At 41.1% G+C, this 27,804-nt stretch overlaps 1 protein-coding gene across 5 annotated transcripts; it reads left to right on the forward strand.

Moving 5' to 3' along the window:
* Nucleotides 1-10,215: 10,215 nt before the first annotated feature.
* LOC104368837 (lamin-L(III)) lies at nt 10,216-24,861 on the forward strand. 5 transcript variants are annotated; one of them, XR_004405671.2, is made up of 13 exons: nt 10,216-10,776; nt 15,175-15,331; nt 16,240-16,365; nt 17,757-17,927; nt 19,091-19,216; nt 19,337-19,557; nt 20,244-20,457; nt 21,396-21,503; nt 22,354-22,470; nt 22,570-22,674; nt 22,799-22,869; nt 24,026-24,057; nt 24,628-24,677. XR_004405671.2 is itself a non-coding variant. In XM_032982933.2 (12 exons), exons 1-11 carry the CDS (start codon nt 10,394-10,396, stop codon nt 22,838-22,840), a joined length of 1,770 nt encoding a protein of 589 aa, XP_032838824.2. In that variant the 5' UTR covers nt 10,216-10,393; the 3' UTR covers nt 22,841-22,869; nt 24,026-24,861. The 5 variants fall into 5 exon arrangements, 4 of the variants coding, with proteins under 4 accessions (XP_032838824.2, XP_032838823.2, XP_032838822.2 ...); XM_032982933.2 differs by having other exon boundaries at nt 24,026-24,861; XM_032982932.2 differs by lacking the exon at nt 24,026-24,057 and having other exon boundaries at nt 24,628-24,861.
* The last annotated feature ends 2,943 nt before the right edge of the window (nt 24,862-27,804 follow it).

The following is a 27,804-nucleotide window of genomic DNA, read 5'->3' on the forward strand; positions in this document are numbered from 1 at the left end:
TCCTGCATCACGAGCGGCGGCCCCTCCCTCACGCCAGGCTCCAGCCCACCGCCGCACGTTAGCCAAGGTCCTACAGGCTGCTGGCGGCGGGGCCGCCCCCCCCCCCGCCCGCCCCCGGCCCCGGCCCGAGCCGCCCGGGCGCCTCCACCTGCGGCGCGGAGCCGCCGGCCCTCCCCCCCCGCCGGCGGCAGCCGAGACCCCGGCGGCCCCGGATCGAGCGGTTCGTCTTCCCCCGAGGGGCAAAAGCTACCGTGAAGTCAGCCCCTAAATCTGCTGCTGGGAAGCAGTTTCCAAAACCACAACCATCCTGCGTCTCATCTCCGAGTAACTCTCGCAATACAGCTGCAAATCTGCTCACGCACCGAGGAGGTCTGTAGTCGTGCTGCCCTCTGCGATATTTTTAGAGTTCTCCTACTGTAAATCTAACGAGTGTGCCTCCTAGGACAGCTTTGCTCTCGTCCTCTCCCTGAGCTCCGGGCTGCTAAGCAGCAACATTAAATCCTCTACCTTTGCGGTACGGCTCCCTGATGATCCGAGCTTGCGTCGAGTCCGCTAAGAGCAGCACGTAGGAAAAGGGCTATTATCCCTGCCACTAAAGTTAAAAATATGCTCCAGTGCACTAAACATAACCGATGAAGAGTTTGTTCAAATATGTTGCGCTGGAAACTTTTCCAAACCGTTTAGGTTTCTCACCCGCACGGGCAAGCGCCTCCTCCATCGTCAGGAGCAGAGTGCCCTCTGCTGAAACCAGCCCGGCAGGCGCCCGGCGGCGGGGCCGGGAGCGCAGGCCCCGGGGCGGGGGGGGGGGGGCGCAGGCCCCGGGGGGGGGGGGGGGGGGGGAGTGCAGGCCCCGGGGGGGGGGGGGGGAGTGCAGGCCCCGGGGGGGGGTGCGGCGCAGGCCACCGGAGGGGGGAGCGCAGGCCCCCGGGGGGGGGGGGGCGGGCGCAGGCCCCCGGGAGCGCTGCCTGCGCGGCTCTGCGCGGCCGCGTAACGCGAGGCCGGCTCTGGCCGCAGGTTCACGCTGGCGGCTCAGCCTCGCTGTTCTTTCCTGCCCGGCCATTGCCATGGCAAGAGGCTGTGTAACAGGCAAGAATACTGCTGAGGACCTGATCTTTTCTTTTTCTAATACTGGACACGTGAAAGTAGATCAGCTTTCTGGAAAGCTTTGCTTTCCATCCATTTCACTTGCTGCTGTTACTTAAACACTGACTTCAGTTACACCCCTGCAATTTATCTTCAAAAAAACCCCATACCAGTGTAGTCAGCATGTATTTCAGACTTGATCACAGGTGATTTTAAAGCCAGCATTCAGCCATTAGATCAACGGATGCAGAAAATCACTTTTCCTGTCCCAAAACTATGGCTGGTAGTGCTACAAGAAAACAAAGCCAAAATATGTTCACAACTACAGGAGGAAGCTGACCCTCAAGATCTGCCATCTCGTTAGGAGTGTACATAGTTTGCACCATTCTCGTTTAGAATATCACTTCTCTCAAAATAACTTACCCCTCAATAGTGAAGCAGTCCCCCAGGTCCCTGAAGCAAAAGCTGCAGAGTGGGCTATTAATTTGTTTGGCACTTGAGCATAGCTAGAGAAAATAGTTCTGGTTATGTTTCTAGCACTGGTATTAGCCATAGATTACATTGAAAGGTTTGGCCCTGAGAATCTAACAGCATTTTCCAATTTGAATGCTGGACAGCATGTCTTTGTTTTTCCCTTTTTCAGTGCTACTCCTGTCTGTTCTCTACTTTCTCCTCCCAGCTTACTCAGAGACCTTCCTCCAATGCTGTTCCTGGTCGTTTGCTTCAGATCAGTTGGCTGCGTGCATCCCTAACCACAAAGCATAATCAAACACCACGTATGCAAGTCTTAGGAACATTTGCTCATCTCCTGCAATAAATTTGAGAGTAGAAAAGAAGTTGTGTAATAGGAAGTAGGTTAGCTCACGTAAGATTTAGCAACGTAAGTGAGACTGCTGCTTACACAGACACTTAATTTCTTGAGGGATCTCAGTCCCAGGTTACAGGTTCTGTGTCTGAATTTATATAGCATGTAAGAAAACAGAGGTAAGCACCTGCGAGCATTACCATCCAGGGACATTTCAAAAAGCAGCATTATAACAAATGATGCAAGTACCTTGTGGTACCTACCTAGTAAAACAGCAATTGGCAATATCTTGCCCAAGCTACTGACATGACAGTGTGGTTAATCCCATTCTCCTCTACCACCCATAGTCTGGTTTTGCTTTTATTACATTGAAATCACCCTTACTGTGAGGAAGATGAGCACTGAGAAAATAACAGCATTTGGAGCATAAAAAAAAGGCTTGGCCTATTACTGGAAACTACACAGGGTTTTGGACGGCTTTTAACAGGGTATTTTCCTATATGAAGCTCATTCTCGTCAAATGCTGATTTGTTGTCTCCCTTATCCAGTGTATTTAGTTTCTTCACCTTGGCCTCACTCCACACTCCTGCCACTTTACTCTTTTCTCTCTAGACTTCCAGTGAACCTGGAAGATTTGAGATTTTGACTCCTGTTGGAGATCTCCACAACCCCTTCTGCTGAGCCAGGCAAAAACTGAATGAAACTCAGGTGTCCGGGCAAGATCTGTTTGAAAACAACCACTTCAAAATTCACAGCATCTGCAGCTCCATGGCAGACTCCTTCAATACACACCCTGAAGTTAAAGGCCACAAACTTACAGGTTCTGGATGCCTGATTTTCATTCCTGGAGAAGTTTGTCAGCAATTCTGCAAAAACTAATTGACCATTCAAGTTTAAAAGAAATCACCCTTTTCTAAGGATGATTATTTAACTTTTTAAATTTAACATTTAACTTCCCTGATGCTCACTCTGTCTTGTCTGTATGGATTATAAGCCCTTCAAGGCAGGAACTATTGTTCTTTGTCTATTACATTATGTTTGCACAACCCCTGATCCAGTGTCATGTCCTTTAGGTATTACTTTATTGGCAGTTTTTACCACACAGTCTTCTAATTCTCACTCACGTCACATTAGCTTGACAGAGTTGGTATAAGATTTTTGAATAAGAAACTATAGCGATGCTCTTAACACTCAGAGTTCACATGTATAATTCCTGTATTTGTCTCTTGTTATTAGCAATGCTTTTTTATTACTTATATATTTTCTTTTGCTCCTCTAAATTATGCATCATTTAAATGACACTAAATATGACAGCTGTTAAGCCGTTATTGTTCATAAAATAGTGAAATATAGACATTTGCACTATTATTTCATTGAACACATCATTGTGATCTCATCCATCTGTACAGCTGGCATGGCCTCTCATGAGGAAGCTGGTTGGAAATACAATGTTCTTATCCTTTGGTTTATACTGACTTAAGACCATGTGTCTTTACTATCAAACACAACCATGAAATATTGTGTCATTCGTTGATTTACACTCAATTGTAACAGCAAATTTCAGCTTACACTCAACAGTGCAGACAGAAATGGCAGAAAAAAAGATTCTGCAAGACATTACTAAGGGCAAAATTGAAGAAAATTGAATCTGGTCTGGTAAACAAAAATCTCTGCTCAATCCCATGATAACCACCAGACTTCATTCTCTCAGTGAACATTAAATAGAAAACTTTCACATCTGAGAGAAAACACACATTTCTCTCTCTTAGTCCTGAAATGCAGGTATACACACTACTTCAGCAGACTCCACTTGTATATAAATATTCTCTCAAAACAAGTTCAGCTAAGCAAACCTGATGATCATGAAGGCAATTCTTTCATCATAACAAAAGTCTATACTACTCAGGAAGAATATGTTTGGCTAAACTATGAATTTTAAATCCATTGAACCAGTGCGGAACAACATTTGGCTCATAAATCAGGATTATGTCTAATGAATACCAAAACTGGAAGTATCCTGCCGAGGCCCCATGCAGAAACTGAATTTTGGTTTGAGACCTCAAAGTTATCAGTAATAGAGGTGCACCTGATTGACTAATAAAAGGAAAATGTTAAATTTCCTGTAACTAGAGTCATGAGAACCCTGACATGGTATAATCAGTTCTTTGGCCCTGCATTGTATTTGTACAGGGTGCTTGTTTACCCTGAAATAACAAGCTCTCTGGGGTAGAGAGCAATCACGCACTCTCACACTTCACAAATATGTTATACCCTATAAAGAGTAAAGCCTCTATTAGTGAAAAGGTACAAAGTTCAGCTACAGCACTGTATCTTCGATTACTTTGTGTTAGGGAACCCATTGCATTCCACGTTGATTCTTGTCCTGGGCTTTGGAAACAGCTCCATCAATATTGTAAGTATAAAAAAATTCTTGTGGCTTAAAGAATAACTACTTATGTGTAGACCTAAACATTATAGAAGAAAACTACTGTCTTCCTCTTGGTTTGTGTTTAAATAAATCTAGAATTAACCAATACAGTATATACAAATGGTCACTATTTCAAGTATTTGAATAAATATTTGTCCTTGCTTGTCTCTTGAATTCCTTTTTATCCTCAAGCAAAACAACTTGTGGCTCATTTGCATATTTATGATCCTGTACAGTAGTAGCAGATGCATTAAATTTCATGACTCTCCAGAACAAACACATCTTGATTCAGATGGCACATACTTTTTGTTGTAGTTCAGTGTTCATACCCCTAAATAAAATGCTAGAACCAACATTTTGAGGTAAACTTATAACAGACTTGCATAATAATTTTGTGGTGCTGCAGCATGTCTTTTCAAAATGATTTAGGTGCTTATTGTAGACATAATTAGTAAATATGAACTCATATAGATGAAGATTGAATGCAGATAAAGCAAAATGAAAAATACACTGCAGAAGTAAAATAGCTTCAGTTCATTTACACATAGCTATGTGTTCTTTAACAGGTTTTTTCCTAGTTTGCAAAAAAAGTCCCACTGAGACCTGTGGATGTGCCAGATTTGAATTCCTGAACTTGTCTGCCATTTTCTTCTCATGCAACAACGACAATGATCTGTTTTCCTCAGTATGTGATGGCCCTTACTTCTGTGATTTTTAAAAAATAAAATATTATCGAGTGCTACGTGAAAGGGACAACATTTGGTGAATAAACAGAGGCTCTGAGGAAACCAGTTATGTTGCAAGTCATGAGCAACAGGCAAAGGTCAGCAGGACAATTACTGCCCTCACTGTAATGGTTCACTGGAGAAAACCAAGGAGAATAAAGAAGGTCTCACAAGATGACTTCTGCAGTCACTACATGAGTGTCTAAAGATGGACATCAACATGGAAACAGAAGAAGAGAACAGAAACAAGGAGCAAGCAGAGAGGCAGAGTGGAAGAAAAGGACAAGGTTGGAAGAAATACATGATACATCATTGGGAGGAATACTAGTGACAAAGATAATGCAGTCATGAAAGCAGAAGATGAACGATTAATGTAGGAAAGGAAAATGCAGCAAAACCAGAGGAAAAAATAAGCATGGGTAACAGTTAAAACAGATTTAAAAATTAAATTCCCAAAACAAAAATGAGATCACCGGAAAATAGCTTCAGAAAAGTGACATGGTACATCAAATGTTTGGCAGTAAGAGGAACCAAATTTCCACTTTCTCACATACTTTCTGTGTCTCAATACAAATACAGAAAAAAACTACAACAAAACCCATAACATAAAATGGTTGCATGCTGCTGTAAGCTTGTGTGGGTGGGAACAAAGCAGCAAATAAAAAACATGAAGCCAAACCCAAGAATGCCTTAGTGTACTAACAGAGTATAGAACCCCGAGCTCTATCTATACTTTACAGCTGAAAGTAAATGTGAGGACAGAAAGCAAGTTTGAAATTCATTTTTGTTTCTTCTGTTCTCTTTTACTTGCCAACTTCTTTCACTATATTGGCAAATGCTCTTGTTTCTCTAGTTGCACATTTACAGTCTTCATTAAGAGACTATATTGTGAATCATTACCAAGGAAAAGTATCCATTCTCCTCACCACAGCCTGGCTGCTGCCCAAGTGCTCCATATTGAGTGAAGTATTGAGTCAAGTGCAATAATAGTGGGATAAACTGTTTACTCTCTATGAAATGGATTCAACTCATCTCAACTCAGCAATGTTGCCTAGTTATAAATGAAGACATTTTTGTTATTATATTCTACTAGGAGAGATGGAAGTGACTTCATTTTCACAAGGGACTCAGATTTGACTTAGCTCTGATCAGAGGTGGTTCCTGGCTCCTGTGGGAAACAGCAGATGTACTTATTATACTTATTGTCAGTGATGACATAATTGAATACAGTCTATTTGACAATGAATGAGGATAAAAAGGGCTAGCAAGATTTGCTGGATGGAGGGAAAGAGTTTGTAAAGCTCCACATTCACAGTTTGGAACTATATAGTCACTGAAAAAACAGCTTATTTCCCACTTTCCTTCATATTTTCTTCTTTGCTGGCTCTATCGCTTTATGCTATGAGAACCCCTCATAATCTGTGACATTTCTTCAAAGTCCAATACATGTATTAGTAAAGACTATAGAACAAAATTCTATTTTTCCAAACCCATGCAGTACCCAAGATCTCTTTTCCTCCTCGTTCTGTACAGACATTCCTTACAGAAACTAAGGTGCATTCTACATAAAACTGGAAGAGAGCATACATCTTCCGACAGAGAGCCAGATTCTAGTTATAGCAGTACCAGTATAAACTGTACACAGGTGCAGCTTCTCTGCACTTTCACATGAGAGTAGGAGTTGGTCATTGGCAACTGGAAACTAGGACAGCTTAAAACAGTCTTATCAGGTGGTACCTACAAAATGCTGCTATCAGGTATATTTTCTGTATGTCATGTTCTACCAAACAAAATACATTGCTTACTTTTGCATCTGGCCACGTCACAAATAATTTAATTTCTTTACTGATTACCAAGTTATAGAAGGCTGTTTTTCCAATACAGACAAAAAGCCACTGTAACCTGACTGACTTGTCCTGCTTAATTTAACTAGGCAGCTAGGGGCATATGAAGTACTACACAGGAGAATCACTTGTGAGGTTATATGTTCTGGAAAGGACTTCTCCATTTATGTATACTGCCACCAATGACATAGAAATAGAAAATGCCTTTCAACCTTTCTGGTGGGTAATCCCACATTTTCTCACGAAGTCTCCATATCTACTCTGGTAGTCTGGCAACTATTACCAGACTAATAGAACTCAATCGGTCTTCATTAGCTCTGGACATGTGTGAGTCACTAACATCTGACTGTAAACAGAGTGCTTATCAAAGTGTTTATTGATATATTCTGATGTAGCAGAGTAATGCCATTTGAAACAACATTACTTCAGTGGATATTTAGGAAGAGACCCTCATGAATTAGAAAACAGAATGACTATCAGAAAAAGAACACTAAAATGCCACAATAGTTTCTGTTGCCTATGCTGACTCTGCATCTATGCCTATACTTGCCAACACAATATTTTCACACTACTCAATCCTGTCTGCTTACTACACATAGTCTCAAATGTACTTAGCACTTGAAAAATAGATATCAATTAAAACATTCTGTAATAGGTCACAAAAAAAAAGTCTAAAAATAAATACTACTACCAACAAACTTGGTCTTACCTAAGTATTTTGCAGTCAATGCTCTAGCAATCTGTCATCTAAGGAGTAGCAAGGTCCAGCTGCCTCCTGATGGATGGAGACCCAAGTCAAGTAGCCAGGCTGGCTACCAGCATGGCAGGAGCCCTGTCTCGCTGCTCCTAGGCAAGATACAGAGCACTGGAGCTGAGAACCAGAGAGCTCAGGCAAAGTTACAGTAGCTAAACAGATACAAGGTCAAGCCAGAAATCCACACTACAAGCCAACAAAGCTTATGGTTAGACACAGCCATAACAGAGTTCAAAAAAGGAGTGAAGACCAGGCCAGAACTTAATTTGAGTTTCCGCACCTGTGGGCAGAGGTGTGGGCAGGGGCGGGGGTGGAAGCCCCAGCTGAGGGTGGTCAAGGCCATTAAGGCACACTAGTACACTCAGGGCCCTGACAACATTTTGGAGCCAATACTAGCAGGCTGCTCGTATGTGGCTAAAATCAGTTAGCAGATACCTAAGGAAAAGGATAGCAAAAAGTTCAACTGACTTTCTCCTGGTTTTCATTGTACCTCTCCACTGCTGTATTTTTTTTTTCACTTAATTTCACCAGCTTAAGACCAAGGCCTGATTAAAATACTTGAAAAAACTCCACAAATATTTTTAATTTTTCTTTATTTTTTTTTTATTCCAGCTTTGTCGAATCTGCTAATACTGTCTAAATCTCCCATATCTAAAAGGACTATTTGCAGAAAAGCTTTTACTGTGCTTTGGTCTGGGATACATACCTTTTCCCACAATTTTTCCTAATACCCCCTATATCTCTTAATTCTGAAACATTCCTGATATCTTTATACTTGAAACAGAAGAAAACTATGGTACAGGCTTATCTCTGTGGGAATTTCTCAGCTACACTCGTGGCCTAAGCAGTACAGACTACTGTCTTAATCAAAGAAGTCAGAAAAAAATATCAGAAAGAAAAGAATCAGTAACGGACTTCCATTACACTCTTAAGTTGCCGCCTTCTGTTCTTGCATAGGGAGTGTAGGTGAAGAATATAAAAGATAAAACTAGCTCCGACTATTTTTGAACTATTTCTTTCAGCTGTTTTTGTTTGCACTATTACAAAGCCTTGGCAGGCAAGGAAAATATTCTTAGAATAGCAGATTTCTTGCTTTGTTCTGCATCTGTTCCAAAGCCATACATTTGTATTTGAACAGCTGGCCAGTAACATGCAACTATCGAACATGACAATGACATAGTAGCACAGTGTTCTTTGTAGAGGACTGAGGTTTCAAAGCTGAAGTAAACCCTCAGATGTTCACATCTTGGTCTTAGAGGTACATATTCAGATTTAAATAATACTTCTTATTTTTCTTGAATTGAGCTTTCTATTGGCAATGAAGAACTAACAAGCACTCATATCAAAATAAAAAACTGGAACCGATCTGCAGAAAAGAATTTCCTGATGCTCTTGCTAGGACTGGAACCAAAGGAGCTCAGTCTGGCCGTCTGTCATTACCATGCTGTGTGTAGTTTTAGAGTTTTGAAATTGTGTTTTGTTTTTTATACAAATGTGTAAAAAGTTCAGAAAAAGACCTTGACGAGCATCCATAGCTCCTTCTATGTCCTCATCTACTTTGTAACTTTGTATCATGGGGTATATATAACCAAATTCTAAAATCCCCAGCTATAATCGTGGGGCCAACTATATTATTCTCCTGTGTTACCTGCCTGCTGACCTATAAAGTGAAACTTGAATTTATGCCTACAACCTTCATAAAAACTATCTTTCCATTTAAAGAATTCTAAGAGGATATCAAGGCTATTTTTCTGTATAGAAAATAACATTGACCTAAAATAAGCTGTTTGGTGAAGTTTCTTGTAATTGCTGCAACAAACACCATAATTAACAGTTATATTAACGTTCAGAGATTTTTATGCTCATACTGAATGAGATCTGTACAGCATCTGCTCTCCAAAGTGTAAGTGGAAAAGGGTAAATTAATTAGTTGCTGGAGAAAACTGACAACTATCACAGTACATGTTGCTACTAAAGAAGTGCTGAAGCAACTTTCTTACTGAACAACGATTTTTATAAAATGTAATTATTGTGAGGCTTTGCAGACTGCTTCACATATTTGTCCTGATGTATGTTCCCTTTCCTTCTTCCTTCTTCCTTCTGCACACACAACACCAGCTTTCAACCGAAACACTGTGGCAGTGGGGTGGCTGACAGCCACCACAGCCTAACCTAAACGCTACAAGAGCACACAGACAAACAACAAAACAAAAAAAAAAGAGCACGGCCTAGCTTATTTTCACTGAACAAACTGCAGAAAACCAGACAGAACAGGCAGAGTACTGGAGCGTGAGCATCACTGCAGTTGTCATGCATCTTCCCAAATCTGGGATTTTTTTTTTTTTTTTTTTTTTTTTTTTCCCCACACCGACCCCTTGCACCGCTTTGTAAAACCGCCAGGCTGCTGTAGGCTGGTCCTGACAGCTCCTTCCCCGCCCTCCCCGGGCAGCACCATTGGACTGATGAGATGCGGGAAGACATATGTAAAAAATAAAGGCGGGGGGGTGGGAAACAACAACAACAACAAAAAAAACCCAAACAAACAAAAAAACAAACCTAAAACCCAAACTCCAAACGGGTCTATTTTGCCGAGGGAGCCGCGGGGCCGGGGCGGCGGGGGGAGCAGCCCTAGCCCTTTAAGCTGCCCGCCCCGCGGGCAGGCCGCGGCGGCAGCTGCCGGCTATTTATACGCGGGCGGCGGCAGCGGGCGCTGGGCCGTTCTGGTCCTGGTGCGGGCCCGGGCCTCGGGCTGCCATGGAGCCGCCTGTCTCCTCCACCCCGGTGAGCGGGAGCCGCTCCCCCCGCGCTGCCGATCCCCCCGTCTCGCCGCTGATCCAGCCGCAGAGCCCGATGCGGCTGAGCCGGCTGCAGGAGAAGGAGGAGCTGCAGCAGCTCAACGACCGCCTGGCCGCCTACATCGAGCGGGTGCGGGCGCTGGAGGCCGACAGGTCGGTGCTGCAGCAGCAGCTGGCGGAGCTGGACGCGGAGAGCGACCGGGAGCTGGGCAGCCTGAGGCTCTGCTACGAGGCGGAGCTGGCAGACGCTCGCCGGGCGCTGGACGATGTTGCCCTAGAGCGGGCCACGCTGCAGGTGGAGCTGGGCAAGATCAGCGAGCAGTATCAGCAGCTGCACAGCAGGTCGGTGCCCCGGCCCCGAGCGGGCCTCCCTGCTGAGAACCCCCCCTGGGCTACCCTCCTCCCTGGGGCTCTTGCAGGGTGAGGGGAAGGGGACGCTGCTTGCCAGCAGCTGTGTCTTGGGGAGGGAGCGCTTGGTGCTGGAGGGTGTCTGGGTTGTGGCGGTGGTGGCACCCCGAGGGTATGGGCCTGCGGGGTTGGGGTGTCTTGGGTTAGGCGTGATCCGAAGATGTGCTGTAGGGATGCTTCTGTGGGTGCCTCTTGCTCTAGTGCTGCTGGGCCACTTCAGCACCTCCTTGTGCTGGGCACGGGGATCCCTCAGAATTTGGGTGTCGGGTGGTGTTATGGGGATAGTATTGCATGGATGTGTAGCTGACTGGGTTTGGCACTGCACCTGTGCTTGTAAACACTCATGCAGCTGCTATGCAGGAAAGCATCTAGAAAGTTACGGGTGTAGGGGAAGAGGTCTCTGCATGGAGTCAGTTTGCACCTTTTGGGGGCTTTTTAGCTCAGAGATTGCATAGAAGGGAATACAAGCAGTATAGCTTACCTGGTCCAGACTGGTACTGCACAGAAACTGTCCTTGTGGCTTTTAAGTCTTCATTTCTGTGCTACTGGGATGAACTGCCTGCTGTTTCAGGGTGGACTTTCTTGCAAGCTTCTTTCTGTACTGAGCCTGGAATCCTCTTGTCTAGTCTTGACAAGCCTGGAATAAAGGGGCGGCCCAGTGTAAGTACAATCAAATCCTCTTGAAGGCGGGAAGATGGGTAGTGAAGGGAATAAGTGTCCAATCCCACCAACCTTCCTTTATGGATATACACTGAGTGCTAGCATTGCTAGCTGCTTTAATGCCCCATTGTACTGCTAAATCAATTAGACTTGCAATAATTTGGGTGTTCACAGGCCACCTAAATTCTGTTATAAACTTTAAACACAGCAACTTTAAGCATCATATTTTTCTTTTAACACTTGTATGGAGCAGATACTGCCCCCTCATAGGCTTAGTAGGACTTAAGTAGCTGTTCTACTTGGGAATAAAACAAGTTTTTTCTCTAAAAAGCTTCTGTTTACAGCTGCTTGTAAGTTCTTGGGCTTGTCTCGTTCATGCTGGGTTTTGGCTCGTAGATCTGTTTCATAAATCTAACCAGCCACTAGAGTGGACAGTGAAGAGAGGGGTAATGCCAGTTGTAAAACTTTGCTGCTGCTCTTTGTGTTTGTATAACTGTGACTTTGTTTATAAAGCTTTAGGCTTGGCAGGTATGCAATTCTCTGAACTGATTTTTTTTTTTTTCTTTAAAGTAACTAGGTCTTAGAAGTGGTTAACTTTACAGCCCATGGGAAATGATACATAGTACATGCTGCTTTCTGAAAGAACTAGACTGAAGTATTAATATTGTGTGTTTTGCATTTGGGCTGCCTAACTGCAAATGTCTCAGATGACTTGGAACAAACTACTTTGAGGGTATCGTGCCCTTTATATATACACCCTTTAAATAACCTGGAACTCTTGTAGGATGGAATGTCACCAGATAATTTCCCAACAGCATTAACAATTGGCCCTTATTAATGACTGGTAAAGAGACTTAAAGCTTCAGCAACGATGAAGTGTGCTTGCATTTCAGCTTTTTTCTTATGACTTACAGTGGTAACTGGAAGTAGGCCAAAGATGTTTGGGGAGGAGGAGTTGTGGATAAGCATAGCAGTTAGTTGCCTTTGGAGCCTGAGGAAGGTCAAAGCAACTACAGTAGCACAGCAGAGAAAGACAAGACCAGTTTCTAGCCGCACCAGTGAGTGCGGATGTGCATTTTGCTACTGACCCTGACATGCGGTGTAGCAAGCTGAAGCTGTAAGAATTAATTCTGCAAGTGCTGTTAGGGTTGTCCTAGTCTTGATAAACTGGGGTCTGTTTCAAACATACCTGAACTCTTTTGGTAAAATTAAAATGCTCCATGTCAAGTGTATGTGACACCCTGATTTACAAAGACTGTGAATGGCAGTGCCTCAAAGTTAGTGCTTTCAACTGATAGTCAATAAGCCATGCCTAGTTCAGGAATGGTTGGTATATGGAATATTGTAGAGTAGTGTAGCTGTCACTGCTTGCCGCATAATAATGTAAAATGGTGTTCAGAATCCCAGACTTGGTTTAAAAGGGTAGTAAATGCTCTTGTCAAAGCCAGACTTGTTAAATTGCTGTTCTTAAAGATTAAATTACTCAGTTCAGGGTTCTCTGAAAATAACAGTTGTCAGGAAAAAGTATAGGAAACCTGAGCCTGGCTGTTAGAGGCCTTCATCAGGAAAGTGGACCATGAAACCACAGAGTTAAAACACATAATAATAGAATTCAGACTGGCACACTTTATAGAATGAAATTTATATTATCGTGGGATGAAACAGTCAATATTATCATTAAGTAGTGTTATTGATATACTTATTGCAAATATTAGTTATGATATTAACAAGTGGTAGTGGTAGCAGAGATCCCAAAAGGAATGTGACTAATTAACACCTAGAAAATAAATAAAGAAACTTGAAAATACTAAAACTGCAACATATCTTGTTTTTCATTGTTACTCCAGTAGAGTTACTTTTTTTTTTTTTTTCCCTAGGGTCTGGGTAGATAACAAATAACCTCTGCTAGCAAAACATTTGGTTTTGTCATGGTCATGAAGTACAAGGACGCAACCAACAAATGCCTGTGAATAGCAGGGCTAGAAATGGCCTTGAGCAAGAACCTGATACAGCCACATGCCCCAGGCCTGGTTTGGAACCAACCATACCTGCATCCCTTCCAGCAGATGTTTGCATAACCCTTTTTTAAAATTCCAGATGATGGAGATTCCAGAATATCCCCCTAGGCAATGTGCTTCAGCGTTGAACTACTGTTAGTTTCCTCTCCCTAACATCTAACCCAAATATTCCTCCCTGCAATTTAAGCCTGCACCTTCCTGTCTTTTCCACAACAGACATGGAAAACAGATTCCCTTCCTCTATGCGGCAGTCTTTCTTTCATGTATGTAAAGACTGTTACGTTTCCTGTCACTTTTCTCTTCTCTAGACTAAACAATCCTTGTTTTTTTCCAATGTTTCCTTGCAGTTCAAGCTTTCTAGAGCTGATCATTCCTGCAGAATGACTTTGGACTCTCTAAGGGGACTGCTCAGTTATAAACTGGAAAACTCATTGTATGAATTATCACAACATGGCCACTTTGCAGAACAGATTTTGCTAGAATAATTTGAACATTTCACTCTTTGCAATCTCAAATCGGAGTTTTGAGCAGGAAGCCAGACTCTGGGTAGTGGTCAGGCAACTGCAAGGATTTTAGAAGTTAGAGCAGTCTGGGAAATTATTACCCCTTTCCCTGACAAGAACTCACTGTGGGCCCAGCACTTAGCTGTGGTGTCAACTGAAGCTGGCAACTTAGACCACCGTCTTGGCCATCCGGGTGGTACCTGAGGGCTCAATGTCTCAGTATCTACACAAGAAAATGGCCTTCTGAAGGCAGAGCTTCTCTTACCCTGTGACTCTGCTGAGGCGTGAAGGAGGGAGAGTGTGTGACCCTGAGGGAGAAGAGTCCTTTGCAAGGGTGCTGAGGGAAGGGTGGTTGCTGTGGGGGCTCGTTGCCCTGTGGCAGGAGGTAAGGTGCCAGCCAGGGACGTGGGGCTGACAAGGCCTGCTCACCAGGGCTGGGCTGGCGACCTCCTGGGGTCGGAATTCCTCCTGCGCTGTGGGCAGGAAAGTTCAGGGGGGGGGCTGCAGGGCAAGGAGGAGTGACACCCCCGGCAGCCAGAGCTGTGATCTGCCCCTGCCTGCAGAGGGGGGGTGCTTTGCCCCTGTGTGTGGTGAGCATGGCCAGGTGCTGTGGGGGCTTCCCCGGGGTGGAGGTGACCTCCATGGCCTCTCCCTCCTGGTGAGGGGGTCTGTAGGGCTCAGCCCCAGGGGCCACAGCAAGTGGTGTGTTTTAATGACCAACAGACACTTTGCCAGGAAGCTGGTGGAGGCCTTTGCTGCTGAAAGGAGGTGTCTGTGTGAGCAGCTTGTTCAGTGGTGGCAGGTCACTGTCTGGTGAACTTAGGCTTTGAGTGTGACTAGTCTCTCCCTGTGGAGACAGTGTCCTGTGCTGTCCCTTCACTCTTCAGTTGGTAATGCTGTGGAAAATAGCTGGCTTCCATGTGGGACTCGCGCAAAAAAAGCTGGAAACTGAGTCAGAAATCTTTCTGGTTAAACAAATGATGCTTGTCTAAGGGACCTGTCTGGTTTCTTTTACAGCCTACCCTGTGCTCTCACCACAAGTGTGAACTAACCTCTCTCCAGTTCTGCCACAGACCCCTGTGAAGCTAAACATTAAAACAAGCTTTTACCTAACCAGCTGCAACTCATAAGTGTAAAACTTTCACCTGTAGGAATTCAAAAAAAGAAGCTGATTTAAACCTGGCACAGACTCGTTTGAGAGACCTTGATGCTCAGCTGAATGCGAAGGAAGCTGAATTAGCAACAGTTTTGAATGAGAAACGAACCTTGGAGAATCACCTTTGTGAATTAAAGGATCGTGTAGTCACTGTAAGACTTGTTCCTGGAATTTCAACTTTGCTTTTGTTCCTAAAGCTTTTGCTTGTTTTCCCAGACTAGTTATTGAGATCTAAAAGCAGGGCAAGACTGTTATCTATGACAATGGCAGGTGGACAAAACTATTTCTGCAATCTTGCTGAAAGAAAATGCTACTAATAGTTGGTCTGTTAAAACTTCCATTCATTGGAGGTACCTTTAAGTCTGTTCTATGACCATGGTATATGTTTCACTATGGTTAAATCTAGGTAGAATAAAGAAGAAATGCTGACTACTTTTTTTTGTAGGTTCTTGTGTTACTAAAACTCTGCTTGAGTTGCTATGCTATCAGTGCATTTCTAAGAGCATAGCTTTTGTATTTTCATGATTTAATGTGATTGTAGAACAAGCTAGTTTAAAATCTTTATGATGAAAACTTCAAAACAAAACCCCCCCTGAAGTTGTGTCAGTAAAGCAGCACACTCCAACAGTGGAAGTGTATGACAGTTTGTCAACATAGTTAGGCTATAGTTGGAGGATTTCACTTGTTAGGCATCAAACAAATTATATCAGGAGTTAGGGAGAAGTTTAGAATACTTAGTGTTGTGAAGGTGAGGAATATATATGGATGGTACAATTGAGTCATCAGAAGTCTACTTTGAGGAGTCAAGTTTAGCTGGTGGGATTAAGGGCTGCTCTATTTGCCTTGTGGGAAATCTGGTCTACATAACAATTAAATAGGATTCTTTCTGTTGGTAATATGCTGGATCTCACTGGAATAAGAGCTTAAACAGAATAACTAACTTCACTTAAGCAGTGTGTGTTGATTGTGGGAATGAAGATGAATGACCTGTGAAGTTGACTGTCTTAGTTTGGAAAAATGACCTCTTAATTTTGATTACACTGATGTCTGTCTTTTCTAGCTGAAGCTGTCACTGGAAGATACTGAAAAGCATCTCCACAGTGAAACGTTGAAGAGGGTGGACCTAGAAAATAATATGAAAACTTTGCAGGAACAAATGGTGTTCCAGAAGCACCTTCATGAAGATGTATGTTTTAGCTTATCAACAAGGATTTTTTTTTTTTTTTAAGTGTCTATCTTCCCTGAGTGCGCTTAAAAGTAATATTAAGATGTGCTTTATCCTTAAAAAGGTAAATAGCTGAATCAATCTGACTTGATCAGTCGATAAAATCCAACTAACTAGGAAGACTTCCAGAAAGTACACAACCTCATGTTAATTGGCATAGTACCAACAGTTATCTGGAATATGAGATAATTTTCTCACACTGCACTTCTGAAGGTAACTACAGTTCCAATGTACTACTCTGTGTAACTAAAAGTGCATATATTAAAGTGAAATGATTCCAGATGTTTGCTAGAAGCCTAAAATCAAGAAAGTTAAATCTCCTTTAATAAGCAACTTATGTTTCCTACTTCTTTAACACTTATCAAAGGTGTCTGGTAACCTTTATGTGGGAAGTCAGTACACAGCACTAAAAAACATGTGAATGTAAACCAACTTCCTTTTGACTGGAAGGAATCTCAAAGTATGTGGTTTAAGTGATAGAGAATTTCAACTTCTCTAACCAACTGCTATTATTTTTTGAATAAAACGAGAATAGGTAAAATAATGGGGTGTGTGAGCTGACATAGGCAGGATGCAGGGACAACCACAAAACCATGGCTGAAAAGCAAAAAGCGAATTTATTCTTGTGACCCAGGGGATCTCTGCAGCAACACCTGGGCAGAGGCACACAAGCAGGGATGCAAGCACTTATTTAATTATAAGGTCCTTATAAGACACAAAGAAAAGCTCTTGAACATGATGCTGTTGCGTGTATGTATCAGGGATTTCCACAGGCATACTCTTCCACTGTGCTTTGATCTTTCCCACAGCAGGGCAGGAATCTCAAGGATGTTTGAAAGGGTGCCTTGGTCTCTCACAGGCCTATGTTATCTAAACACAGATATTCTACCTGTCGAGCATACAAAGCTAAACAACAATTAGTGTGATATGTGTGTTTTGGTACCCCAGTTGTAAGTCATGTGATCGTGTTTACGTTCTTCCTTGCCAATCACCTGTTGTATTCCCACCTAGTGGTTAAAGAAACTGAAGTGTATACGCATGTGTTCTAAGTAAAGAAAAGCAGAGAAATCTATCTAGTTCAAAGAATTATTATTAATTGAATACAAACTACTGCATTTATTAGTCTAAGCAGTGGTGGCAGTGAGGTAGCAAAGCAACCCAGCACAGCTAACAAGGTGGAAGTACCCAACCTAATGGATGAATATCTAAGATCTGAATAGAGATGAATTACTGTGCACTCAATGATAAATCTGCTCCAACATTGAATTACTCGTTAAGCTGGTATAGTTAAGTCTGGTATCAAATCAAACTATTAGCTTGCTTATTCTCTGAGAAATTTCTTCTTTTCCTAGGAGCTCAAGGAGACAAAAAGAGTCCATGAGAGCAGAATAGCAGAAATAGAATCGGTCCGTCAGGGAGAACTTGAGAGTAAGCTCTTGGACCTTCTGCAGGGGCTCAGAAAACAACATGAAGAACAAATTCAAGTATACAAAGAGGAGCTGAAGCGAACATTCAGTGCAAAAGTGAGTCTATAAAAGATGCCAGTAAAACAAAGTGTAAGTTCTCTGCACCTTGATATGATTAAAGTCATAAATAGCTGACTGACAGAGCCCTTGCATCCAGTGCAGAGCTTCTTGGCGTAAGTTGTTATGGCATTTCAAAACTGTGTCAAATTTGACAGTTAGAGCTTCTATGAACGCTTGGTCCCAAACAAAACTGGTTCAAGCATAAATACTGTCCCTTTGGGGAGTGATCGGGAATGTCTAATGTAAAGTTGATCATAATTTAGACTTCTGACAAATCTGAGAGCTTGTCTGACAAATTCAGGATTAAGGTGTGGTATGTTTGTATTAAGCAATTTCAGTATTCTTGTATATAATTTGATCTACTGATTATAGTTTTACTAAAATGCATGAAATACAATATTAGTTCTACAAGAGCACTTTTAAATGTAGGAGTGCAAATGTCCCTTCCCACTTGCTAGCACTGTATAAGGGGGAGAGGGTGGCCTTTAATACTTGGTGCAAAATCACATGATCTTCTACTTCTCTCAACAAGTATGTGTGTTCATTTGTTCCTGATTCTTCTGGCTTTTGCTATAGTCCAATTTATATGCCAAATTGGTGAATTCCTTTGGATACTTATGTCCAGGTTTCCACTGGAAATTCTGTGAGTGCCTCTTGTAGGAGCATGGCTCTACTTTATCCTTTCTTGGAACATCTCAAGATTGAATTGCTCTAGAAAAATAGCTCAGTGCTGCTTATAGTGATGCAGGAACTGTTTATTGCTCTTCCCCAGAAGTTCTATTACTAGTTTGATAAGCACACCTAATATCCTGTAGCCCCATGCTTTGACAAGCATCTTATAAACTTTCTCAACGTTCTCCATTGTTCTTCTGGAGGATCAATTTACTTAATATCTATATGAAGTCTTCATGCATCTGTAACTGAAATATCCTAATCCAGCTATTTTCAATACCTGATTATTGCTTTTTCCGACATGAATGTCAAACTTGTGTAAACCTCCCTGAAAAGCAATTAAAAACTTTCTGACCTGAACTTTATTGGTATCTGCACACTTAAGTAAAACATAACTATTTCCAGATGCTGGAAATCACTTGGTTTTCCTTCCTTATTTAAAATACATGGTCATAAGCAACTCATTACTAACAGTGGATTATCAATAGATGGAAAATGCCCAGCTATCTGCAGCAAGAAACAGTGACTTTGCCAGTGCTGCTCAGGAGCAGCTGACGGAAACAAAGATGAGAATTGATGCTCTGACATCTCAAATTCATCAATATCAATGCCAGGTACTATCTTTATTTGTATACCATAATTATTTTAATTTAGATACTCAATTCAAAATATTGGCCCCTCGTCTTCAATCTTCAGTTATGGTCTAATTGATTCTTTTATCCTCTTAATCTTAGAATTTTGCATTGGAGACCAAAGCAAGGGAGCTACAGGAGATGCTGGATTATGATCGTGATCTGCATCGAAGGCGTATTGCTGAAAAAGAGAAAGAAATGGCAGAAACCCAGCAGCAGGCACGAGCACATTTGGAAGAATATGAACATCTCTTGGATGTGAAACTGGCTCTAGATCTGGAAATAAATGCCTACAGAAAGTTACTGGAAGCAGAAGAACATAGGTAGGCTATGACAATATATTCTTACATGAACTTGCGTCATCCACGATCTCTATACTTACTAATAGTATAATCTTCAGAATGTAGAGGAGGCAAGAAATAAATATTAAGTGTCATTAGTGTCATAATTTAGTTCCTGAAGCATAATCTTCTGTAGATGGTATTTATATCCCACATCTACCACATGGCGTAGTATGATGAAGTAACTTGATAAACCCAGCTGATAAAGTTCAAAGATCCATTAGCCATCCCCCAACTTTCTCAAAACTTTGTGCTACATCCTAGAGATGCCAAAGACCGTGCTCAAGTTTCATGAAACTGGGACAATGTATTAATTCCCAACTGTCCAGACACTGTCTGGTGAGAACAACATGAACTCTAGGAAGGGTCAAAAACTTAAACTACTTCTGCTAAAGACTGTGTCTGTAGAGACTTTAAAGGAATACTTACTGCAATTGGGAATCTCTTCTTATCAACATAGACTTGCTCTGAACTCTAGGGCTGGGGCTGTCTCCCAGACTTAACAAGCTACTTAAGATTTTATTTTTACTAGCAAGAGTAGTTATTTGAAGACTTCATGGAAAGCTTGGATATAAGAAGCTGTTAGGCTTGGCTATAGTGGGAGGATAGGACTGAGAGGAGATAAGCACATCAGATATTCAAGTGAATGTTATCTGACTCCCTTCTAGGCTAAAGCTGATACCCAGTACATCTTCACACACCATTGCAACTCAAGCAACAAGTCAAGGGTATGGGAAGAAAAGGAAAATGAAAGAAGGCAGAAAGAGAAGGCATAGTGTTGGATTTAAGATTGTTCAGCATGCTTCATCTTCTGGAAGTGTATCTATTGAAGAAATCGATGCAGATGGGAAATATGTCAGGCTTAAAAACAACTCTGATGAGGTACTTCTGTTCATTCAAGTCTGCATGGCCTTCACTGCAAAGTACAACTGCTTGTGAAGTGACCTGCAGCTTAGTGAGAGATGACAACAGAGAAAGATGAAGAGATGAGGGAATAGTACTGCCAAAAAAAAAAAAAAAAAAAAACAAAAAAACCCAAGCAAAGTGAGGATTTCTCAGCTAACCTGGCTGCTGTCAAGAAAAGGCTAGAGACTGATTCTTTTATTTGGTACTGCAGGTGTCTTGTTCATATGGCTGTCTGGGAGGTACACTGGGTTCTATGATGCAGAAATCTAACACCTTCAGCTGTTTCTCATCAGATTCAGGCTAGCACCATCAGAACTACTACTTATCATCAGTGAACTAAGGTGCTTAATAAATTGGATAATGACAGCTTCTTATTATTTAAAAATGCTTAAAATGGCTAAAAGGTTCAATAGAGCTGACTGTATCTAATCCATGCAGAGTGTTTATCTGACCAATCAGATGATAATTCTTTGACTAGTTTAGGCTGCAAATACAGATTGGAATTAATCATCAGAGCTTCAAAACTTGTCGCTGGTAACTTAGCCACTTCAGCCTGGGATGCCTTAAACCTGCACAGGCTACTACATATGTGTTGTATATATGGCCCAAGCTGGTGGGTTGGGATGACAAACTTCATTATCAGAATCTCCCTATTAAAAAGCATCAGAATCCTCCTTCAACAGAAGGCAAGCGTAGGTGTGCCTAAACTTGTGGTATTAATATTAATCCTAAGGAAGTACAGGGAGAAATCATAGGGAGGCTGTAAGGGAAACTTGAAGGCTGCTTCAAAATTGATCAGATTCTTGTATGCTGCAGGAGTGGGACTAAAACTCTTCCTAGAGTCTAGGAAGAACTTTGCGCTTGTATGATATGGTGTTGGTCTGTAATGCTGAGAGAAATTTCTTGTCCCACAGGATCAACCACTACATGGATGGGTGCTAAGACGCCATCTTGGAAGTGTGTCAGATATGACATACAAATTCCCATCACGGTTCACTCTTCAGGCTGGCCAAGTAGTTACAGTAGGTAGTAGTTTTCTATAACTTAAGAGCTCTCTTCTTATTATGTTAGACAGCAATAGAGATTGATGTAATAAGGAGAAAACAGATTGATAATGCAAGTGCCTCAAGAAGTTAAAATCCTTATTTTACATGGGGGAGATGGAAAGAAACCTTGCAACAACTTCACCTGAAATGCCAATTAAATTTTCCTTAGAGCTAGGTCTTGGATTGAATTTGGATCATCCCAGATTGAGATGTGATGTTATTGTGAACAGAATCAATATATTATATTTATTCTCAGGGTTCCCCATACTCCAGTGATTTATTAAATTGTGCACAGACTTACATTGTTGCTAAAAGGTTTAGTCCACTACAGTTCAGCAATGCTGAGCTCGTGGTTATGGTACTAAGTTAAATAGTAGCTCTAAAATTATACCTTAAGTATGTTTAGATAGTGATCAGAGAGCTTAACTCTATATTCTGTACTCCAAACACCGTACAAGGTTGCTCAAGAGATCTGTGAGTGATCCCAGGCTAGAGCCTATCTTGTATACGCAATGGCTGCCATGAGTATGTCTGTGACTATGGCTTGGCTCTGACTTAAATAGTACACATGACCAAGCAAGGCTACCTCTGCATCAGGTGGAAGCTGTTAAAAGCCTTTTCTGCACTTACTATTTTACAGTCTTTAGTTTAAAAAAAAAAAAAAAAGTATTACCACCACTACTGGTAATCCTGACAAGAACTAACCTGCCAGCGATCACAGTTCCATTTCTGTTACTGGACATCTTTGATATTAGAGTATTATTTGTTAGACTGAATCCTAATCTAACTACTAAGATTATTCAGAAGCTCACTGAATGTGTTTCAGATCTGGGGTGCAGCTGCTGGTGTAAGCCCAGGTCCTAGTGATTTGGTCTGGAAGTCTCTGAAGTCTTGGGTAGCTGGGGGTGATATTGGAGTTACACTCATCACTGATGATGGTGAGGTAAGTGAGATAGTATTAGGATAGTAGAAGCTATTTCCTAAACTTCTTTGGTATGCTTAATTCTTGAGGGTTCATGGTGGCAATTCAATTGTATTCTAGGCACATGCAGAGAGGAAGATAATCCATGTACCCAGAGAAGAAAGTAGTGAGCAAGATGATGATTATGAAGAAATAACTGGAAGTGAAATGGAGTTTCCATCTCGGGTAAGCTGTCTGAAGTTTAAATGCTATCAGTCATTCAGTAGCCATTTATTTTCATAACTGTATGAAAATACTTTCCCAAGTACTACCCATATCCTACACCTCTTAACATTTTTCTTGATGTCAGACCAAAAGAAGAAGAAAAAAGAAATGTTGTTTGGTTTCATGATAGTGGTTCCTGTGAGCATCATTAAGCAGGTGAGATGGTGAGAATCATGCCTGTCATCTCATGGAAAACTTGCTTCATTAATAGCGCCATAGTCTCATCCCATATAGGATGTAGCTTGCATGGCTTTGCATCAGAAGTGGAATTGATGTTTTGCTTGGTCTGTGGTTGAATATGATCAAATAGTAGCATTAATTGTCTGGTCTCTTATTAATGACACACTGAAAAACACTAGCCTTAATGTCTGTTCCATCTAAACATCTGACTATGAATAAATTTGAAAGCTGTTACCCCAAGAACAGAATGCAGGCAATAACTAGAAGTATCTTATTTTTGTGGGATGAAGTGACTTATCCGATACTCCAGTGTCCCCAACTTGCTCCTAAGGGAACTTAAATTCACACTGAAGAAACCTAGTATTTGCATTCAAAAGTATTAAAAGGCTGAAATCAAAGTTCTTAGTGTATTGATTGCATAAATACCTCTTAAATTCAAGCATGAGTTTGAGGCACTTCTGTTACAGCTCACTTCCAGGAACTCCATTTTCTTACTTTGCTGTGCAAAATACGTATCTCAGCCTTGCTTCAGTCATAAATACTCTTGCATCTTACTGTACCAAGTCTTAAAGCCACCACCATTTCCTAGATATTTTCATAATATACCCGTCTGAATACTTAAAAGTACCTTACTACTGTCTTTCTGAAGAAAATGTGCCAAAGAATAGGCACTTACTGCCTGCTGCTTGGTTCTTTTCCTTGTCTTTCTTTCCAACAGAAAACCTGGGTAAATATCTATTACTACAATACCATCTGGCTTAAAGGATGCTTCTTAAAGTCTCCTGACTTACATGTACATTCTTGTAATATTTTCAGTCTTCACTGAATGAGGGTAAGACCCTGTTAAATAGGCTACTGAGAAAGGCTCTATAATGCTATTCTAGCCTTTGGGCTCTTAATGCATAACATATACCAAAATCACTGAAGTAACACCAGTGAAAGCTTTAGGCTTATGAAGAGACTTACTGATACAAGCTTTAAATATTCAGAGCAGGGCCTCTCCTCAAAGTTTTGGTTTTTTTTTTGTTTAAAGGCTCTTAATTTGAATTGATTAATAATATGGCTAGTTTGGCAATTGATGATGGAAAGCAAAAGTAACTTTTTTCCTTACACCTCTAATCTGTTTTATCAGCAACTTTACAATACAGTTGTGTGCCATTTATGGTAAGAATCAATTACAATACTCCCACTCAAATGTTAATGTTGTTCCTGTCTGCTGAATGCCTATCTAACTTTTGTCATTAGTACCTATATGCTTCTGGTGCATTGGTAGTACTGAAATAATGGCATCTTAGTAAAAACCAGGTAATTGCTTGCATGCAGTAAAATGATGCAAAGAAAGCATGCTGTGCTTTGTGAAGGCAGGGTTTCCATGCTTTTTGCTTTTACCATCCTAACTAGGGTAGCATGAATCTGCATGCCAGTGAAGTTTTGATGCTTGAGAACAGAGGTACTGATGGTTAACTTGATAGGCTTTAATTAAGGCATAGGCTCTTCATGTATTGCACGGACTCAAACTTCTTAAAAGCTTATCTTTTTTTCCCTACACCCAAACCATCTAGTATAGTTAAGGTGGTGCCTCTCTTTAAAACCTGCTTTGCTTTATTATTAAAGTAAATAAATCTAAAAACCGCTAAAAACACCATACACCTATATGAAGATCAGGTAGGTAACCAGCAATAAATACAAAGTTGGTACACATGCTAATTATCCCAACGTCTTTTATTTCTGCAGCAAAATGAGGATCCTAGCTGTTCTATCATGTAATGTGGACAAGAAGATGATCATGTGAAAACACTTCTGAACAGACTCCATGTGTTTTGGTGTCTTCTGCACTATCTGAAACTTGGAATTCACATCTCCCATCTGACCTCTTTGTAACAAACACTGTCCATAACATGATGAAATTTCCTACCTTCTGATATTGGACCCTGTCCTTGGGTTCACTGATAAACAGTAGAATACAAACTCCATGTGAAGTTGTTTTTTTTTACTTTTAACACAAGGATCTGCTTTCCATGACCTGCTGAAATAGAGGAGGATACACAGTTTACAAAGCTTCTAAACATGTACCCTAGAAGGATGCTAATAGTTATCAATCAGCATGAAGCTGCATCGGCTTTCTCAATATTCTGACATGGTCTTTCTCCAAAGGTAATTTCTGTTTTAAGCCTGAGTTGGAAACGATGTGGGCCAGACTACACCCTAGTTTGCACCCTGAGCAAGTCTGAACTTGGCTGAAGTAAAACACCATCCTGATGAGCATCTGAAATGTTTCCTGCTCAGATCCTGATGCTGAAATATATGAAACTGGTCTAGATCACTTGCTAGAGAACTTCCTAGACTAAAACACTTTAAAGTGAAAAGCTAGTTGTAAAAATATTTTTGTCTGCTATTACATGTAGTTTGTTTTCTAGCACCTGGAAATCTACCAGTTTCAATATTGTATATTTTTACACAGTGTATCACAGCATAGCTGTATCAACTTTAACTTGGACAGATGTATCCTGTAAATGTGAAAAAAAGCATCTCATTCCAACAGAGGAGGTACTGTAAATAGCAACACTTGCACTGAGTTGTCTCCACAAGACAGTTTTCGAAGGGGATAGAAAAAAAAAATGCTGAAACAAAACCTAAAACTAGAAAGCACCAACTCTGTAGTAAAAGGTGCATCAAAAATACCTGCTCTTGGATTTAATATATAAGGAGTCTCTGTGCAGTCTGCAGCACTGCTCATGTATGTCTGTTGGGCAGTTGGGGGGAATACTGCCTATTGGCCAGTAGGTAATTTACTGTAACTTTTATAGCTCTGTAGACAATGTAAAACCTGACCTATAATCTTCAAACTAGGCAGTCAGCCTCAGGGGCCACTGCATTCAATTATTCTTAACTTTTTTTAGTAAAATGCCTACCTGCTGGCTCTGTAGTAAAGAAAGGGCCTTGATGAGCCACATAAAGTACACTTAAGAGCATGAGAAGGGGAGCAGCTAAGATTGGAGTTTCTCCAGGTGCTAGAATAGTTTTTAGACTGCCTATCTTGACAAAGTATTCTGGTCTGAATTTAAGACTTGTTCTGTGTTAGGATGCAGTTGTTAAGGTGAGACTTTCCTTATACTAGCTTAAACTCCCTAGTTATTTCAAAATTCTGGGTTTGAGACATCAGCAGGCAATGCTGGTGATACTTTTATTTCAGTAGATCTGAATTCTTGTTGTAGCTTATTGCTCACATAAAAAATAGCTACTGCTCTAACCTTGCTCTATTTATCTTGATTTCTTAAACTTTTTTCAACTAATAAAGGTATTTTTCATGCCTATAAAAGCAGTCTTGGACTTTAATATTTGCAAGTTAAATAATAAAGTTCCATTTGTTCATTGATCTTGAGTGGCTCAAAAGACTTTGAAGTAATAAAACTAGTGAGTTTAGGGAAGATTCCCTGCAGACTGAAGAAACCTTCAGACATACTCTATTACTCAGTTCTTCAAATAAAGCTAAGCTCTGAACTTGATTTAAGAGGGATCTTCAGTATTTCAAATGAAACCTTTTCAAGGCACAAGGGCAGGATCATATTGAGCAACAATCATGCACAATCTGTACTAGTATACAAGTCTCGGTAGGAAATACCAGTGGTACAGGATCTTGTTTATTAACACCATCAGCAGTCCAGGAAACAAGATCTATTTACTCAACTATACATCCTCCATGACAGTTTATAAAACTTAGCATACAATCTTAAAAGGCACATACTAAAGAAACAATTCTCTGATGTGCAATGGATCCTATTGTGAAAATTGTTTTCTGTGTAGCAAACCTTAACCCTGGTTGATTTCCTGTGACCTCTCTGTATACTTTATCCTAATCAATAACAGTATAGCTTTCTTGACTTGCTTCCAGCTTATTACTTTTGCCATAGCTGCTTCTGTTAGATGAGACCTCTTGCAGCTGACCGGGAGCTCTATAGTAAAGGGCAAGCTGCCTACTGTAAATTGTATGGAGAATTCGGGCTTCTATAGGTGTACATGTGTGTGCATATGTCATTTTTTCCTCTAAGGAATTCTGGTGAGGTAAAAGATTGCAATGCCTCTTTTCTTGCCTGCTATGGAATGGTATGACTAGTGAGTCTTCTCTGATAAAAGGATAAAAAGCAAAAGTAGCTGTGAATGCCAAATATTTAAACCTTTGAAAGTCGTCCCTTATGTTTTATATTCAGAACATCACAGATACTTTCATTCAAAAACTAGGTCAGGACAAGTTATTTTCCATACTGCTGCTCTAATACCTACTAGGTACTTCTTATCTGTGAATTTGGAAAAGAGCTGATGAATTTTCTTTTTTACATGAACAAGTCCAAATTCTGAGATGATGGTGCCTTACTAGCAGGCTGTAGCCAAATCTACAATAAATAATCCTCTACTACTTGTACAAGTCAAGGCCAGAGATGAGAAAAATGAGAAAGCCATGGTTTTGAGAGTTAGGGGCTATTTATGCTTCTTAGATGTAAAAGGTACTGTACCTGTGATAAATGTGAAATTCTTTCCTCTCTAGGGAATGCTGTTTCAACAGAACCAATTGGAGCTTGAAATTCTGAAGCTGGATTCAAGCCAGTTTCCCCATACAGAGTTCAGCTCCCTTCTCATCACTCTCTCATACAGAAAGCAACTGTCAAAAGATCACATGTTCCTCTGGGGCTGCTGAATTTTTTGGTTATTGGTACTTCCACATTTATTAAGCAAAGCAGGTGAAGGCTAACAGAAAAATAAATGAATTCTGTCTTCATTTTGATAGTACTTAAGATGTCGGTGTCTGTCCTTCATTTTGAGGCTTTTTTGCATATTTTTAGTTCTATCTTGTCTTTCCACCTAGTCTTCTCTTTCTCTTCCTTCTCCAACCCTTTCAAATAAATACAAAAAAGT

This window comes from Tyto alba, unplaced genomic scaffold (genome assembly GCF_018691265.1).
Source record: "Tyto alba isolate M040663 unplaced genomic scaffold, T.alba_DEE_v4.0 Super-Scaffold_41, whole genome shotgun sequence".
Classification (NCBI taxonomy): Eukaryota; Metazoa; Chordata; class Aves; order Strigiformes; family Tytonidae; genus Tyto; species Tyto alba.